This window comes from Asparagus officinalis, chromosome 9, assembly GCF_001876935.1.
Source record: "Asparagus officinalis chromosome 9, Aspof.V1, whole genome shotgun sequence".
In the NCBI taxonomy this organism is placed as follows: Eukaryota; Viridiplantae; Streptophyta; class Magnoliopsida; order Asparagales; family Asparagaceae; genus Asparagus; species Asparagus officinalis.
In genome coordinates, this window is record NC_033802.1 from 53,741,881 (window position 1) to 53,758,768 (window position 16,888).

Sequence of the window (16,888 nt, forward strand, 5' to 3'; positions counted from 1 at the left end):
GTCAACCGCAAACTTTCAAAAACTTTGGAGTGGGTTCTGTAGGCTGTCTAAAAATCATAATAGATAGCTGATCCCCATCAAAACACCGATGATGGAAGTTACACTCTGATGACTTCCAGAAGGTCACAATTTGAAAACTTTCACGTAGATCGCTAAAGGTTACAATCTGACGACCTTCACGACAACTGATGGAAGCTCTAATCAAATAGCCTTCATAATCAACATCGGGAGTTACAATCTGACGACTCTCATATATCAAAGAGCTAAAGTAAAGATTACAAAATGATGATCTTTGCAAAACTTCGATAGAAAGAGACTACAAATCGACGGTCACTTCAAATCAATACGTGGAAGTCCTCCCCGCGTACCAGCATCAAGATGCACCACGTTCATGGCCACGAACGCAGCTCCAATCGCTGTCTAACGCAGCTCCAATCGTTGCCCAACGCGGCTCTATGCCGCTGCCAGACACAGCTCCAATCGCTGCCCAACGTAGCTCCAATCGATGCCCAACGCGGCTCTATACCGCTGCCAGATGCAGCTTTAATCACCGCCAGACGCAGTTCCATAACACTGCGAAATGCACCTTCAAACATCAAAGAACGCAGCTCCATATCGCTACAGAACGCAACTTCCAAATTGCTGTAAACGTAGCTCAGATCCGCTGCCAAACGCAGCTCTTAAATCGCTACAAATGAGCTTCCAAACACTGCGTCCGAGCTTCCAGATGCTGCGTTCAAGCTTTTAGGCATTGCGTTTGGACATAGAATTCATGCCAGAACGCGGGCCTGCGTTTGACTCGTTCAAACACGAGCTGAACGGTTCCAAAACCGTTTCCCACGATCTGAGGGGATCACAACTCCACTCAGGAGTGATTTAAGGGGCGGTTACATCCCATTAGCCCCACTTAGGAGCGAATTAAGGAAGTGGTTACTGTTTACGGTGAAAATCGTATCTTTCTTCATTGTTGATTCCATTGTCATCTTAGATAACAGCTTTTTGAGTTACAAAGATCCGGTCTTTTTGTAAGATCCGGTTATAATAAAATCAAAGAAAAATAAAAGAAAAATTATAACTTTCTCCTTTTGTGTCGAACAAATCACGAGCTCCTGTTTTGCGGTCGCTCGCTTGCGTAGGTTCTTTGCCTGCGCCGGGGTTTATCCGTGGACCACCGCGAGATCTAGATCCGGTCGGATCTATGCAGTATGACGGGTATTATTTCGCCAAGGAAATAATAGCCGAATCGCCCAAATCTCGGGATCAAAGACCAAGCTTTGATCCGGAGTATGCCTGCGTAGATCTGAGATCCGATTTGAGATCCGGTTCCTCTCGAACTCTTGCCTTATTTGGCGTTGACGATCGCCGAGCACCGGATCTGGATGAGCAAGTCTTCAAAGTCCCAAAGCTTGAATCTTTCTTAGATCTGAGCTTCGAATCCAGCAGGGCTTCGCCTCCAAAAAATCCAACCTTTTCAAATGAACTAAGGGGAGCCTATTTATAGGCTACCCTCACTGTGCCCGGGCACAGATCTGGCCGGCCACCCATAGGTGGCTCGGCCTTGGCCGAGCCACCTGACCTCTAGGTGGCTCAGCCACCGAGCCACCTATAGGTGACTCGGCCACCGAGCCACCTAAAGGTGGCTCGGTTTCGGCCGAGCCCCCTTAGGCGTTGTTTTCCATCGTTTTCCATTTTCTGTTCTGTCCGTGATCCGGTTCTGTGGTTGATTTATCTGGACTTGACTCGTTGACCTGATTTGGTAGTAAATCTGGATCCTGATTAGGCAGTAAATCCGCTTCTGAGTTCGAGTCCGAAACTAATCTTGATTCGATCGTGATTCGTCCGAGTCCGCTCTTGGTTGGATGACTCGTTGATTCCTCAACCCGTTAGCTTGATTCCGCACGCGAGTGGATTCATTCCGTGGTTTGAGTGCTGTTCGTCAGCTTCGTATCCTCGTTAATCCGCTTCGTTGCGTGTCACTTGGCTTTGGCGTTGTGGACTGACGCTCGTGTTTGGATACGTCGCCCGATGGTTCGTCAGTTTGTGCCGAGCTGTGCTAAGGGACCGATAAGCAATTTTATACGCCTACAGATACCCCCTCCAAAGTATTTTAGTCTCGTTCTTTTATAGAAGAGTCTGGAATACTTTGGATATGATTGTCCCAACCTTCAGTCGGTGTAACGGGACTTTGGAATGGCTTCTGTTCTTGATTCCTTCAATCCTCCAGGCTATTCGGTGCTTTGTCGAATGTCTGTAAGGGATCCGGTGCTGCATTTATTGTCTGACCGTTGTCGGAATTTCGAACTTGAAGTCGATCCCTGATTTTTTTGATCTTTAGCTCGTGTTTGTTAGTTCAACATAGAACTGACCCTCGATTGTTGGCGTTGAGTCTTTATTCGCGACGCGTTGTGCGGCGTAGTGTTGTTGAGTTATCCTTATTGGAGTATTGATTCTTTCGTTGCAACGTGTTGATCGGCGTTGACCTAGGGTTACACGTTGACCGGCGTCGACCCTAGGATTTTGAACGTCGTATGTTGACTTTCTGATCGCAACGCGTTGACTGGCGTTGACCTAGGGTTACGCATTGACCGGCGTTGACCCTAGGGTTTCGAATGTCATTGGATGCTCAAGTCATGAGACCAACTAATGAAGCTGATGCGTCAGTGACTCTCGTATTTATAGGATTTTTGGTAAACCCTCAGCCATCAACGGGTTTGATAAGCCTTTACCGACTACCGTTTGAGTCGGGCTAGCATGCGGATTATCTAAATCCGTTCCGCATGTGACGTTGTGCTAAGAGAGTTAACGCTCTTAGCGCTACGAAATTGAATACGTAGACTTCGTCTTTCTCACGGGAATAGACTACCCGGCGACGCGTGTTAGGCGTTGTCTTGAGGATTTTTGGCTAACCCCCAGCCTTCAACGGGTTTGATAAGCCTTTACCGACTACCGTTTGAATCGGGCTAGCATACGGATTATCTAAATCCGTTCCGCATGTGACGTTGTGCTAAAAGAGTTAACCCTTTTAGTGCTACGATATTGAATACGTAGACTTCGTCTTTCTCCCGTGAAAAGACTAAACAGCAACGTGTATCAGACGTTGACTTAGGATTTTTGGAAAATCCTCAGTCCTCAACGGGTTTGACATACTTTTACCGATTACCGTTTGAATCGGGCTTACATGCGGATTGTTTTAAGTCCGTTCTGCATGTGACGTTGTGCTAAAGGAATGAACTCCCTTAGACTTGATGCTACGACTTCGAATACGTAGACTTCGCCATTGTTACGGGAACAGGCTACCCGGCTGCGTGTAAGGCATGGATTTTGGCGTTATTAATAACAACCTGCACAATGTTGAATATGTGAACGGGTGTTCTTTTTAACGGTTAAGAACTAACCGACAGCGCGGGTTAAGCGCAGACTTATCATTGCTTAGGTTTCAGGATAGAATACCCCAGAATCAAACTCTGGTGTGTTTTTCTACGGAAAAAGACTAAACCGGCAGCGCGTGTTAGGCCAGACTTATCCCTGCTTAGGATTCGGGATAAACTTCCTAGGATGAATCTTAAATTGATAAATTTTGGAATGAAAGACTAAACCGGCAACACGTGTTAGGTGTTAACTTATCCCTATTCAGGATTCGGGATAAAATTCCCCATGCATAAAAGTTTTATATTCTATTTCCAGTGCAAAAGAAACGAAGAGTGGGATCTCCACTCCGAGAATCTGAAAAAAAAATCTAGATAAACTTGCCTTTTATAGGATTGGTTATCTAAACTGAAAAATGAGTTCTTCGTTTATCGAAGTGAAACTTCAACTTCGGTTATAGCCATGAGAGGGCTTAACCAAAGAGAAGAAGAATGGAGTTTTTTCGTTTATCGAAAGGGGACTCCGAAATGAAAGTGGACTTCTTGTTCATGGAGAGAGTCAAGAGGGCCAGAAAGACATTTTTAGAGGACCCACTGTCAATTGAAATTGATCAGTGAGGGATTTTGGTGGTGAAAAATGATTCTGGGTTATCCTCTAGAATATTAAGTGCAATATTCTTCAAGGAACTTCCCGGTAAATGGGTTATCCTGAATGTACTAGGGATAGTATTTTTTTAGGAACTTCCCATTTATTGGCATTAATTGCCTGGTGCCTTCTTGTGTAATCAGGCGATATGCGCCGTTTGAGTAGACCGTGTCTATCACAAATGGCCCTTCCCATTTGGGTTCAAATTTACCTTTCTTCTTGGAGTTGAGGATTATCGGTCGGCGAGCAGCGAGGACCAGATCTCCTTCCTTGAAGCTTCTCTGTCGGACTCTTTTGTTAAAGGCCCTAGATATTCTGGCTTGATAAAACTCAATGTGTTGTTGAGCCTCCAAGCGCTTTTCATCCAACCTCTCGAGTTCCTCAAGACGTTTTTGATGTTGTTCTTCTGTCGTCATCTCAGTTGCGAGGGCGATCCGAAGGGATGAGATTTGGATCTCCAATGGTAGCACAGCTTCACATCCATATACTAACGAATATGGGGTAGCTCCTGTAGGTGTGCGTATGGTGGTGCGATAATCCCAGAGTGCTTCACCGAGTTTATCGTCCCAGTCTCGTTTATTGGTCTTCACGAGCTTTGACAGTTCTAGCTCTTCAGGTGCCGGTTTGACCCGAGTGAGGAATGCTTCAGAGTCAGCCAAGGCTTCTCGTAAGGCTTCCCTAGTCTTCTTAGACAACCGCAGCAACTCATACAACGTTATCCGCGCTGGAATATTGGCTAATTGAGCCATGATATCGAAGACGCGCGGAGTTTTCAAACTCTCCGGTTTATCCCTTCCAATCGGACGACTGAAACGAGACTGCTTCGGATTCTGAACTTCCTGGGGATTCTTCTCTTTCGGTTTATTCACCGGCTGTCGTCGAGCCTCTTCGCCCGGCGTAGGACTTGTGATCACCCCCATCTCCATGAGAGTTTTAGCTGGTCCCCGTTTATTCACCCCCTGCTCACTAGGTGGTGGATAATTGTAGTGATACTCATTTCCGCTTCTAGTGGCGAAGACTTATTGTTCTTCTTCGGAGAGCGGGAAAGTAGGAGCTTCATCGCCATCCTCCTCGAAAATTGCGGATGTAGCACTGCAGGACTTGCCTTTGCCCTTTCTTCTTGAGGAAGTCGCCCACTGTTCATCTTCAATGGGATCGGGATGAACCCAGAGGATTTTGCCGTTTGGGGCTGTGTGTGGCACAAATCCTTTTTGGCGCTGTCCATGTGGGTCATCATTCACCGTCTTCATTCCCACTTTGGTGACGTGTTTCGGCTCGAACCATGTCGTGGGCACCGATCCAAAGCTGATTGACACTGCATTTGCTCCCACATTCTTGGCAGGCTTCGGGGTTATGACGCCCACATCAATTAATGCCTGGATCTTATCCTTGAGGTGGAAGCATGATTTGGTAGGGTGGTGGACCGCTCTATGGTATGCGCAATACTTCGGATCCGTCACTTTGTTAGCCCCTTCTTGATCCACGATCGCTGGCAGCTGGATTTTGTTATTCTCCAACAGGTACTTAAAGATGCCGGGAACTTCGTCATCCTTGAAGGAGTACACCTTAGGAAACCTCGGTTCCGAAGATTTCTGTTTCTGAGGCCGTTGTTGCCATTGTCCCCGAGATTGTTGTGGCGCTTGTTACTGTTGCTGTTGCTGAGGTTGCAATTGGAAAGTTTGATTAGCATCAACTGCATTAGCATGTGCCTTACCTTTCCCCCTTGGGTTGAAATTCTGTGCTGGAGCATTTGTCGCCTGTTGGCCTCTCTCCGCCTTCTTTCTCCTAAGGAATCGCTCAGCCTGCTCCCCTCGGACCTTCAGATCCTTCCACGTTTTAGACGGTGCTATCCCCATTGCTTCCAACACGTCCAAGGACAGATTATTATGGCAGGTCTGAAGAATGAATTCCTCGGTGATCGGGTCCCGACAGTTCATCGCCTTGTTCCGGAACCTTTTGACGAAGGTGTCGACTAACTCCCCGTCTTTCTGCTTCTCATCGAGCAATGATCCGATAGATATCTCGGTGTCGTCGTCGAAGAAATTGGTGAGGAACATAGTCTCCATATCGTCCCAGCTGTTCATGCTACCTGGCTTGATGCGGCGATACCAATCGAAGGCGGCTCCGCGAAGAGTGCCGACGAATGACCGCACCATCAGAGGCTCATTACCAGAAATAACCCCCAAGTGTGATTTGAAGTAAATCAAATGTTGAGTGGGTGAACCCATCCCATTAAACGGTGTGAAGTTAATTAGGTTAAACTTCGCCGGATATGGGATCGATTCCCACTCTCTTGGGTATGGACAGTGAATGCTTGTTTTCTTCGTCTCTTGAGCGGAGATCAATGTGTTGATTTTGCTCTCGAGGTTCTTGATCTTCAGACTTTCGCCTGTGTTTTCGTTAGCACGATTCTGAGGCGGAAGTGTGGCATTACGACTAGCATCCTCATTACCACCCCCTGCATTGACGGGAGGATTATTGGCATTGTGAGCTTCATCCGCATTCGTATCCTCCTCTTCTTGATGACTGAATTTGTTGCTCATGCATTTCTCTCATGTTCTGCATGGCCATCTGTATTTCGAACCTGAAGGCCTCCTGTTGTTTAGCCATGGCCTCTTCAAGCATCTTGGCCACTTGTTCTGCATTTATCATAAGTGCCTCGCGGGGTTGCCCCTCGTTGGATACTGTGTTGTCAGATGCGACTGCCGAACCGGCATCCGACTCTTCATCTTCTGAAGGTACCCTTGTCCGAACCCTACCGTAAGTCTTTCGTTTGATGGCTCCAGACTGCAGACGGGTTATACGCTGGGATGCTTTCAGAATTGACTCGAGATTATCCTGTGCCGATGTCCCTCTGGTGGTCATGTTAGTGGTGACCCTCGGAAATTCTTCATCTTCAACCACCGTTCTTCTTTGTCGGAAACGCCTATGCCTTGGTTTTGGCGCTTCGGTACTAAGACTTTCGAACACTGAAATTCTCTTGGGGACTGCCTTGATGCAGTTGCACTCAGACAGTACCGCCCGAATGAGCTTTGAACAAGGGCACTGAGTTTCTAGCCTTCGAGGACTCCTCTTTCTGGCTTTGCTCGTACCCCCAGCACGATAGTACAGCTCTTCCGTTTGAAAGTCGGAGCAACCTATCGTGTGTTGGCACGATTTCTCAGGTATAACGCAATCATCATCAGATGATAACGTTTCCTTCTGAGGGAGAATTACCTTCTTTGGACGTGGGCGTGAATTCTCAACGGGCTCCTGGACTTCAATGCGCAAGGTAGTGCGCTTGGGTGCCATGATTTCTTTGTCATGTTGAGGGTTGCGGCGACCCCCATCATGTTGATTCGTTCGGGGCTTCTTCATCGGGCCCAAACATTCTTGGACTGGAGCTTTGCCTCTCTCATCATGAATTGGACCAAGGCGCTCCAAAACTAGCTTCTTCTTTCGGGATGATTCTGCATGATCTCCCGGAGAAGCTATTGGAATTATCGGCGACTTGGGTTGATTCGCCGGTGGTTGAACTTTTGTTGGAGGCTGCTTCGGCCTCCATACTTGGCGGGTTGGTGAGGATTTTAGGTCCACTCTATTCCTCCTACCAACTTCTTGGCCTCTCTTGCATAAAAGAGATTTTTTGCTTCGTGCTCCGATGAGTACAGCCGGCGGCGTTTCGTGAATCCGCTTCTTCAGTTGTTGAGGCTGTTTGCCTCTCTTGTTCTTCAGATCCGCACTGTAGCGGATCCCGTCAACTGACTCCATGGCTTTTGCGAATTGTTTCGCAAGGCGTTGACGTTGCCTTTGGTGGGCTCTCTTCGAGAGAGTCACCACGCCCTCTGCGGCAGAAGGGTTGGTCAGAGCAGATCTGCCTTGGTTGGGAATTGGAGGAATCTCACCCGATGCGGCTTTGGCATCCAGCGGGGTGAGATCTTCGTTGGTGTTTTCAACGTCTTCAAACCAACGAGTTTTTCTCCTGGAGGAGAGTTTCTTGGACTTGCGGGGGGAGGTTGATCCAGACGAGGACGACAAGTATTCCTCAAACTTCTGCTGGTCGAACTCGTATTCGACCTCCTCCACGACCGGGATTGAGATCCGCAGCTGCGACGCTCCGATCTCGGTAGCGAGATCGGCGGCTCCCACTGTGGTCGCCAGATTGTTCGCGGTGAAAATCGTGTCTTTCTTCATTGTTAATTCCATTGTCATCTTAGATAACAGCTTTTTGAGTTACAAAGATCCGGACTTTTTGTAAGATCCGGTTACAATAAAATCAAAGAAAAATAAAAAAAGATTACAACTTTCTCCTTTTGTGTCGAACAAATCACGAGCTCCTGTTTGCGGTCGCTCGCTTGCGTTGGGTCTTCGCCTGCCGTCCAGGGTTTATCCGTGGACCACCACTGAGATCTAGATCCGGTCGGAGCAGTACGACGGGTATTATTTCACGAAGGAAATAATAGCCGGGGAGGATTATTTCATCAAGGAAATAATCGCCCAAATCTCGGGATCAAAGACCAAGCTTTGATCCGGAGTATGCCTGCGTAGATCTGAGATCCGATTTGAGATCCGGTTCCTCTCGAACTCTTGCCTTATTTGGCGTTGACGATCGCCGAGCACCGGATCTGGATGAGCAAGTCTTCAAAGTCCCAAAGCTTGAATCTTTTTTAGATCTGAGCTTCGAATCTAGCAAGGCTTCGCCTCCAAAAAAATCCAACCTTTTCAAATGAACCAAGGAGGGCCTATTTATAGGCTACCCTCACTGTGCCCGGGCACAGATGAGCCACCTAGAGGTGGCTCGGTTTCGGCCGAGCCCCCTTAGGCGTTGTTTTCCGTCGTTTTCCGTTTTCGGTTCTGTCCGTGATCCGGTTCTGTGGTTGATTTATCTGGACTTGACTCGTTGACCTGATTTGGCAGTAAATCCGGATCCTGATTAGGCAGTAAATCCGCTTCTGAGTTTGAGTTCGAAACTGATCTTGATTCGATCGTGATTCGTCTGAGTCCGCTCTTGGTTGGATGACTCGTTGATTCCTCAACCCGTTAGCTTGATTCCGCACGCGAGTGGATTCATTCCGTTGTTTGAGTGCGGTTCATCAGCTTCGTATCCTCGTTAATCCGCTTCGTTGTGTGTCACTTGGCTTTGGCGTTGTGGACTGACGCTCGTGTTTGGATACGTCGCCCGATGGTTCGTCGGTTTGTGCCGAGCTGTGCTAAGGGACCGATAAGCAATTTTATACGCCTACAGTTACACCCCTTAATCCCCTATAAATAACTAAAAATCAATTCAGTTCAGGGGGGCGGTCTGTTGGAACTTCTTGGCTCGTCAACAGGATCCTTAGAGCATTTCTTGAGCTTGGGAGATCTGCAACAAGATCTTCTTCATCCTTGGCTTATAACCGACTTTCGGTTAAATCAACTCTTTCATAGAGTTTTAAACTCGTTCAGAGTTCTCCACAACGTCAAATCGTGAGGAGAAGACCACGTTCTAGTGAAACAAGACATCGGATCGTCAACGAGAAGCAAACTCGACGCGAGCATTCGAGGGAGGCATCTCATCGCCACCGTGAAGAACCCAGATTTAAACAAAGGGGAGAATCCAGATCATTCTCTTCTCTTTTGTAATCAGGAAATCCAATTATAACTGAGATTAAAGGAATACAAATCAATTTTCTTTTATTTCTTTTACTGCAAATTTTCCACAAACACACGTTTTCTCTCATGGACAGTTGTATGTTGCTTTATCACGAGGGACTTCAATGATAACAACCAAAGTCCTAATAATATCAGACGGACAATTTAAAGAATATGAAAGATACACAAAAAATATAGTATACAAGGAAGTCCTCCAGCCAACAAACATGAAATGAACTTCAAAGTCGCAATAGCTATTCTAAAGGTAATTAATTTATAAGAATAATTGCGTATGTTCATTCATGTTCAATCCTATAATTTATTATTTTCAATATTGTATAACTTTTTCCCTTTAGCTTTCACTTTTTAACCCCACTCAAACTATATTATCAGTTAAAAATATTCAAAATCTTATGAGGAACAAGAATTAATAAATTCATTTTCTAAGATATGTTATATTCTATAATATTGTTCAAAACTAACATGTATATTTTAATCCATTTAACAGAAAATATGATTACCGGTATTGAAGAACAAACCCAGCACATCCAAATAAGCCAGCTCAAGAAGTTTCAGAAGGAATGGACCATTCATGTTATCATACTTCGAAGTGCAGAGGCAACTTACAAAAATGCAAAAGGATCAGGGAAAATACTAAAGCTAATTCTTGCAGACGCAAAGGTAAAATAAAATTATTTTAAATATTATATTGTTTGCCCAACGTTACATCTGATCATATGAATATTGCTAAATCTCATTTTCTAATCGGTAAATTACATTAAAACACTGATAACTATCAGAATGGCTTTTTATGATGTTTCCATGTTTACATATAGTATATAGATTTGTATTAATTAATTATATTTTCCATGCATTGATCTCTGGTGTTAATAATATTTGCAGGGTAACAAAATACAAGCAGTAATGTACGGAGATACTATCGAAAAGTTTATAGATATGCTTCAAAAAAATCAAATTATTTTCATTTCAAATGGAGAAGTGAAAGGAATAAACTCAGCTTTTCCAAGTATCCACAAGTCACTTGAATTAGTACTAACAAAAGACGTATCGATCAAAGAAGCACCAACAGGATTCCACTTGGATAACATATTTAACAACTTTGTCCCATTTGAAGAAGCATTTTCCATGAAAGATGCAACAAAAATTAGTAAGTAATTACAAACTTCTTATTAGTAAGTAATTACAAACTTCTTACTTAAATCTTCAATACAAAATGAGACAGTAATCTATAGAATCATAATCTTTTTATCAAATCACTTGCAGATATTCTTGCAATAACAACTAATGTTAAGCCGGCGATCAACTATATTACAAGACATAACAAACCAGACACTAGGAGGGAAATCACGCTTATGGATATGAGGTATATTCATGTTACTTATTTCCAATATCATAAGAGAAAAAAATATTAACGTTCTTTCTTTTTCATATGCAGTGGAATGCCAATGCGTGCAACTTTATTTGGAGATTTAGCTACAAATGAAGGATCAATTCTTGAAGCAGAAATCAAATATAAGCCTGTAATAGCATTAACAGATTTTAAAATCTCTATATATCAAGGTACATAAATTATTGCTGAAATTTTTATTAGAGATAGCTAAACATACATTTACTCCTATAATTTTCTCATTTTTGCAGGGGATACAAGCATATCGTCGCAAATTATTTCAACATTCTGCATCAACCCAAAAATAGAACTAGCTAGCGAATTAAGGGAATGGTAAGCAAAACAAGCATACTTTCATATAACCCAATAATGGAATATTATTATTTGTTAATATAATATGCAGGTTTCAATTGGAAGAAGCTGCAAAAGCCAAAGGATCTCCATCGACGCTTTTTAAAAATGCCAAGGAAATTCATATTAGTGATATTATGCATAAGTCACAGAATTCGATACAGGTACAATATTATATACATATTCTTATCTACAAATTTAAATCTAACTAAACTTTGTGAATATACAGGCACGGTATTGCACATTTAAGGCAAAGATAACTACTATTTTAAATAGGCTCGAGCCATGGTTCTATGCTTGCAAAGGCTGTGATAAGAAGGTTGATAAAGATGTTAGTAAAGATGTCTGAATGACAAATGTCGCAGAATCATTAATGACTCAGTACCAAGGTTAAGTAATATATCTTTTTTAATGCCATGAACATATTAAAATACAATACTAATTGTCTTTAGAAATTAACAATGAAAAATACAGGTACTTAGTTAAGATTCTCGTGGAAAATGGCACGGATAATGCAAGAGTAACACTCTTTGACGCAGCAGAAACTCTTATTGGATGCAAAGCAGAAACATTCATTACAGAAAAGAAAGAGGTAATTCCTAACTCTATTCAAGTAGTAAATTAGAAAATAAACAAATTCATAAGTATTAATATATAACATTTGTTCTCATTGCAACAGAAAAATAATCAGAGTCCATATTTCCAAAAATTTGTTTTGAACATCGGAAAAACATTCAAATTCCTGGTGAAGTTAGATGAAAAGACAAAAGATGAACGAGGCGAAGGCAATATAATAGCACAAGAAATTCAACTCCAGTCTGATATTACAATCGACGTAGATGATGAAGATGCTACTCTAGAGTTGCCCAGAAAAAAGATAAAGGTGGAGAAAGATTGATCTTCGTTCAATTAGAAATTTTCAAGAACAATATTTTTTAATCATTTTATATAACAACTTATTTTTTTATTACAATTAGGAATTTTTATAAGGTATTTTCATGCAGAGTTATTAGTAGTTTTGTATGCTTATGTGATTGCTTACATCACATAAAATTACACTTTGATATTTAACCATTTTACTATATTTTGTTATTGTCTATGAATAGCGCAGAATGTGATCAATCATTTATGATATAAAGGTGACCTCTTTAGCCAATTGGCTAGCTTTTAAAATATGAATGAGAATCTATCACATTTTATTGTTTAACATATTTAAGGAAAAGAAGAAAGGATGAACTGTCTACCACCTTGATAGACACCCTGATAGATCGCAAAAAAGTGACCAAAGTAATTGTTTATGTAATGATGGTATAGAGATCCAACATAAATACTAACATACTTGGCTATGGTGAGGATCATCTTCTCTAGAAATAAGTTGTTGCATTGCCAGAATAGCAAAAGATGTAGCAACTACCGAGTCCACACTCAGATGAGGACTCGCAGCATTTCCACTTTTACCCTCTATTTTAGCTTCAAAGAAGCATACAACAGCATTTGTCGGTCCCGGATGGGAAGATATAGATCCTGTGGGTAATTGGTAATCAACATGCATGCCAAAGATTGCTCCTACACCTTCAAGAGCACCTTCCTTTATCATATGCAAAGCACCTGCTCCGCCTTCTTCTGCGGGTTAAAAAGAAGTCTCACAATTCCCTTTAACACAAAATAAAAAAATGTTGATATTCAGAAGAATCAGAAAAGGGACTCCATACAAATAAAAGGTACAGTGACATTACCAAAAAAATGACTCTAAGAAAAAATGCAGGTGTACTTGATAGGAGATGTGATAAACCGTTCCAAATTAAAAGCAATTACAATATCCCAGATACTTATATTCATCTAAGTTTAGCTTAAATTTCTTTACATTTTTTTTAATATTTAAATAAAATACTAATAAATCTTCTAATTCAATTATACATATTTGAACTCAAGATAAATCTCATTTATTTAAAGTAATGAAATAAATATAAAACAATATTTTTAATATTTAACCACGTGCATTGCACGTGCATAAAAACTAGTATGATAAAAACATCCACATAAGAATATAAAAGTACTAAAAAAATTCATGAAACTCCCTTCTAAAGATTCCTATTTTCACTCAAAATAATTAAACTATTCAATAAAATATTCAAAAAATATTGTTTTTTATTTCTTCTATTTTATTTTTTATTGAGTTAAGATCAATCATTCTTCAGGTTTATCATTTATCATTTCTCTGGCAATTCTAGAGTATTGTCTTCATCATCTACATCAATTGTGATATCAGGCTAATTTTGTATTTTTATGCTTATTATCTTTCCTATGCTCGTTAAATTTTTATCATCTCATTTAACTTTACAAAGAAGTCAAATGTACTTATGATGTTCAACACAAACTGCTCAAAATATAGACTTTGATTTTTTTTCTATTTGTGTTTCTAATTTATTACTTAAATAAATTAGAAGCTATCTCTTTATTTTCCTCTAAAATGAATTCTTCTGATGTGCATCTAATAAAAATTTCTGTTATTTCAATAATATTACCTTTGCTCTATCCCTGTCATTTTCCATAGAGATCTATACTAAATACCTGCATTATTCATTACCAATTTCTCTTAGATTATAATATTAATATTTAATTTGAAGAACACAGTATGGAATTTATGAATACTTACTAATTTTTCTTATGTCTTCCATGAAGATTTTTTCTTTGATTAGGATAAAGTTATTAAATTATTTTTTAATGTAACTCATTCAGTGCTTCATTAATAGATATGTCTTATGTTAATGCCAATTCAAGTGATTCATTGACGTTTTCTGAATTTTAGATTTATTTCCATCACTTTCCCATTTGCAATGGAAATAACTCAATTCTTTTAAAGTTATCTCTAAATATTCTAATAGTTTCTCCATATGTAATTCCTTGTATTCTTTTACCCTATAAATATTATTAACGTCAAAGATTAAAGTTTCTAAATTAAAATCAATTAATGCTAAGGTATAATATTATAGTGTTTTATCATTTCTATGGATTTAAACATCTATCAATTAATGTTACGAATGTATTTTGGCTACCCCAACTTATTACTAAAATTATATGAAATTACTTTAATTTATATAGTGCCGATAATTTTTAATCTATAATATTTTTAAAAATTTTATCCATTAACCGGATGTTTTTAATCAATTCTTATTGTTTTTGTTTACCAGTATCAACTTAGACTATTCTTAGATGCTGAAAATGGATAGTAAATCCCTAAATTAGAAATTTTAATATATATATATATATATATGAAAAATACCAAACAATTACACTTTTCTTTACCAAGTTTTAAAATTTTATCCCATTTTTGTGGTTTTGAGTTTTGAGGGTGTGATTTGTAATTTTTAAAAATTTGAAAGAGTTTTTAAAAAAATTTACTTTTAAGTTTGGTAGTTGTAAATTCTATGTTTCATGTGTTGGTGGTAATTTTTTAAATGTTAGTATATTTCTTTTAACTCTAAAATTTTGAGGGTATCTTTTTCAATTATTAAAACTATAGATTAATTTTAAAAATTATTAAATTTTAGCGGTCTACCAATCGACGAATTTGATGTGTGCTAGTTAAAAATTTTGAAAATTTAGAGTTTTTTTTACAATTTTTAAATTTTGAAGAAGTTTTTAAAAATTTTGAGGTTAATTTCGGCAAATTTTAATTTTTTAGGTGTCTAAGGGTAATATCTTGAATTCATCTTATGTTATTTACAAATTTTAGAATTTTAGGGTGGTTTTTTATAATTTGAATTTTTGAAGATGTTTCTATAATTTTTGAGATATTAAGGGTGTTAATTAAAAAATTTAAATTTAAATATCAAAATTTTTAGGTGTATCATGGTAATCTCTTGAATTCATCTGTGTTGTTTGTAAGTTTTAAAATTTTAGAATTTTAATGTGCTTGTCTGTAATTTAAACTTTTGAGGGTGTTTCTATAATTTTTGAGACATTGAGGTGTTAACTGTAAATTTTAAATTCTTTGCAAACTTATGTTAATTTTTTAATTTTATGTTTTTTATTTTAAGTTTTGAGACATTGGGATGATTTTTATAATTTTGAACTTTTTAGGGTCTTTTCTGCAATTTTAAAACTTTTTATGGTTTTTTTGCAATACTTCATGTATTATAATATGTTATCTACTTGTAATTTCTTTATCTTAACAAACTAATATCATTTTTATGTTTTATATATTTTATTAATATTAGTTTTTTTAAATTGTTAAGCTAAACATGGTTCACATAGGATTAGGATAAGATATGATTATGATTAGCATAGATTAAGATATAAATAAAATATTCAAAATAGTGAAGGGTAATATTATAGATAAGGTAGTTCAAACTATAAAGGGGTATATTTGTCTAAAAAAGATTTTCCGAACTCGTACTTTTAAAGAGAGTATATATATATGATGTGTGTGTGTGTAATGCTTTTATTATGAAAGAAAGAAAAAAGACAACATAAAACATGCATTTCTATATATAAACCCCATGCAAGGTTCAATTTCAAAGGAAACATCCATCTAAATTTAAATATCCAGGTAAAATCCTTTTGTCCCCTTTCTACTCTCAACAATGAGCAAAAAAATTCGCTCAGCCATCAACTAAAATGATTACAACTTTTTACTGTTATTATTGTTGTTACTGAAACTACTCATCTTGTTAATAGCACCATTATCTAAAGTGGCCTTAATCTTCTATCCTATGCCCATTTATTCTTCAAACTATATATTAAGCAGAATGGGCGAAACAAAGAAAACGTGGCACAAACCTTGTCTTTTGTAGAGCTTGCACTCACTTCTTAGCTCTGTAAAATGAATCCCACATACGAATCAACATAAGAAATGATCCCAAAATTAATTCTACATCATGTTAGATCTAAATCAAAACTTGAGATCTAAAAAACCATATAGCCATGATTAATTCGAAGATATTAACAATAATTAAAAGAGCGGAAGCTTATACCTGAATCCATGGATGAACCTTGAGATAGGTTTTGGATCTTCTAACCTTAGGGTTTCTCTAAATCCGAATTTCTCTAGCTAGATGGGGGTGTAGAGAATTAGAGAATGTAACCCTAGGTTAGGGACCATAACCCCTTATTTATAGATGTTGTACTTTTGTAATTTAGCCCCTCAATAAATCACAATTACAACCTGGTATCTGCACATATAACCCCATGATTATATTTAAATACCCATTAACCCAACTTAATTGATCACTTTAGTGGGTTATCCTGAAAGATAGCAATACACATTGATTAATCATATGTGCCCACAAATAGATTTATTAGATTAAATCCAACAATCTCCTACTTGGGCACCATATGATTCCTTAAATTGTGTATAACCTTATGAGCTCAAAAATTGCTATCACTGAAAAGGTATTTCTGAACAATCTCGTCCATTGACTATATCAATATAGGACCAAAGCGGCATTCGTCACATTTATCGTGACTCAACCCATCAATGATCACATATACCAATACAATCAAACG

At 39.2% G+C, this 16,888-nt stretch overlaps 1 protein-coding gene and 1 long non-coding RNA gene across 2 annotated transcripts; both read left to right on the forward strand.

The window, feature by feature from the left end:
• Positions 10,135 to 11,729, forward strand: LOC109823457 (replication protein A 70 kDa DNA-binding subunit D-like). Its single transcript, XM_020389743.1, has 7 exons — positions 10,135 to 10,302; positions 10,525 to 10,789; positions 10,906 to 11,005; positions 11,078 to 11,202; positions 11,281 to 11,362; positions 11,433 to 11,544; positions 11,610 to 11,729. The coding sequence occupies exons 1-7, from the start codon at positions 10,135 to 10,137 to the stop codon at positions 11,727 to 11,729; spliced, it is 972 nt and encodes a 323-aa protein (XP_020245332.1).
• LOC109824488 lies at positions 11,744 to 12,270 on the forward strand. The gene is made up of 3 exons (XR_002242656.1): positions 11,744 to 11,769; positions 11,855 to 11,972; positions 12,060 to 12,270. It is a non-coding gene; the product is annotated as an uncharacterized LOC109824488 (long non-coding RNA).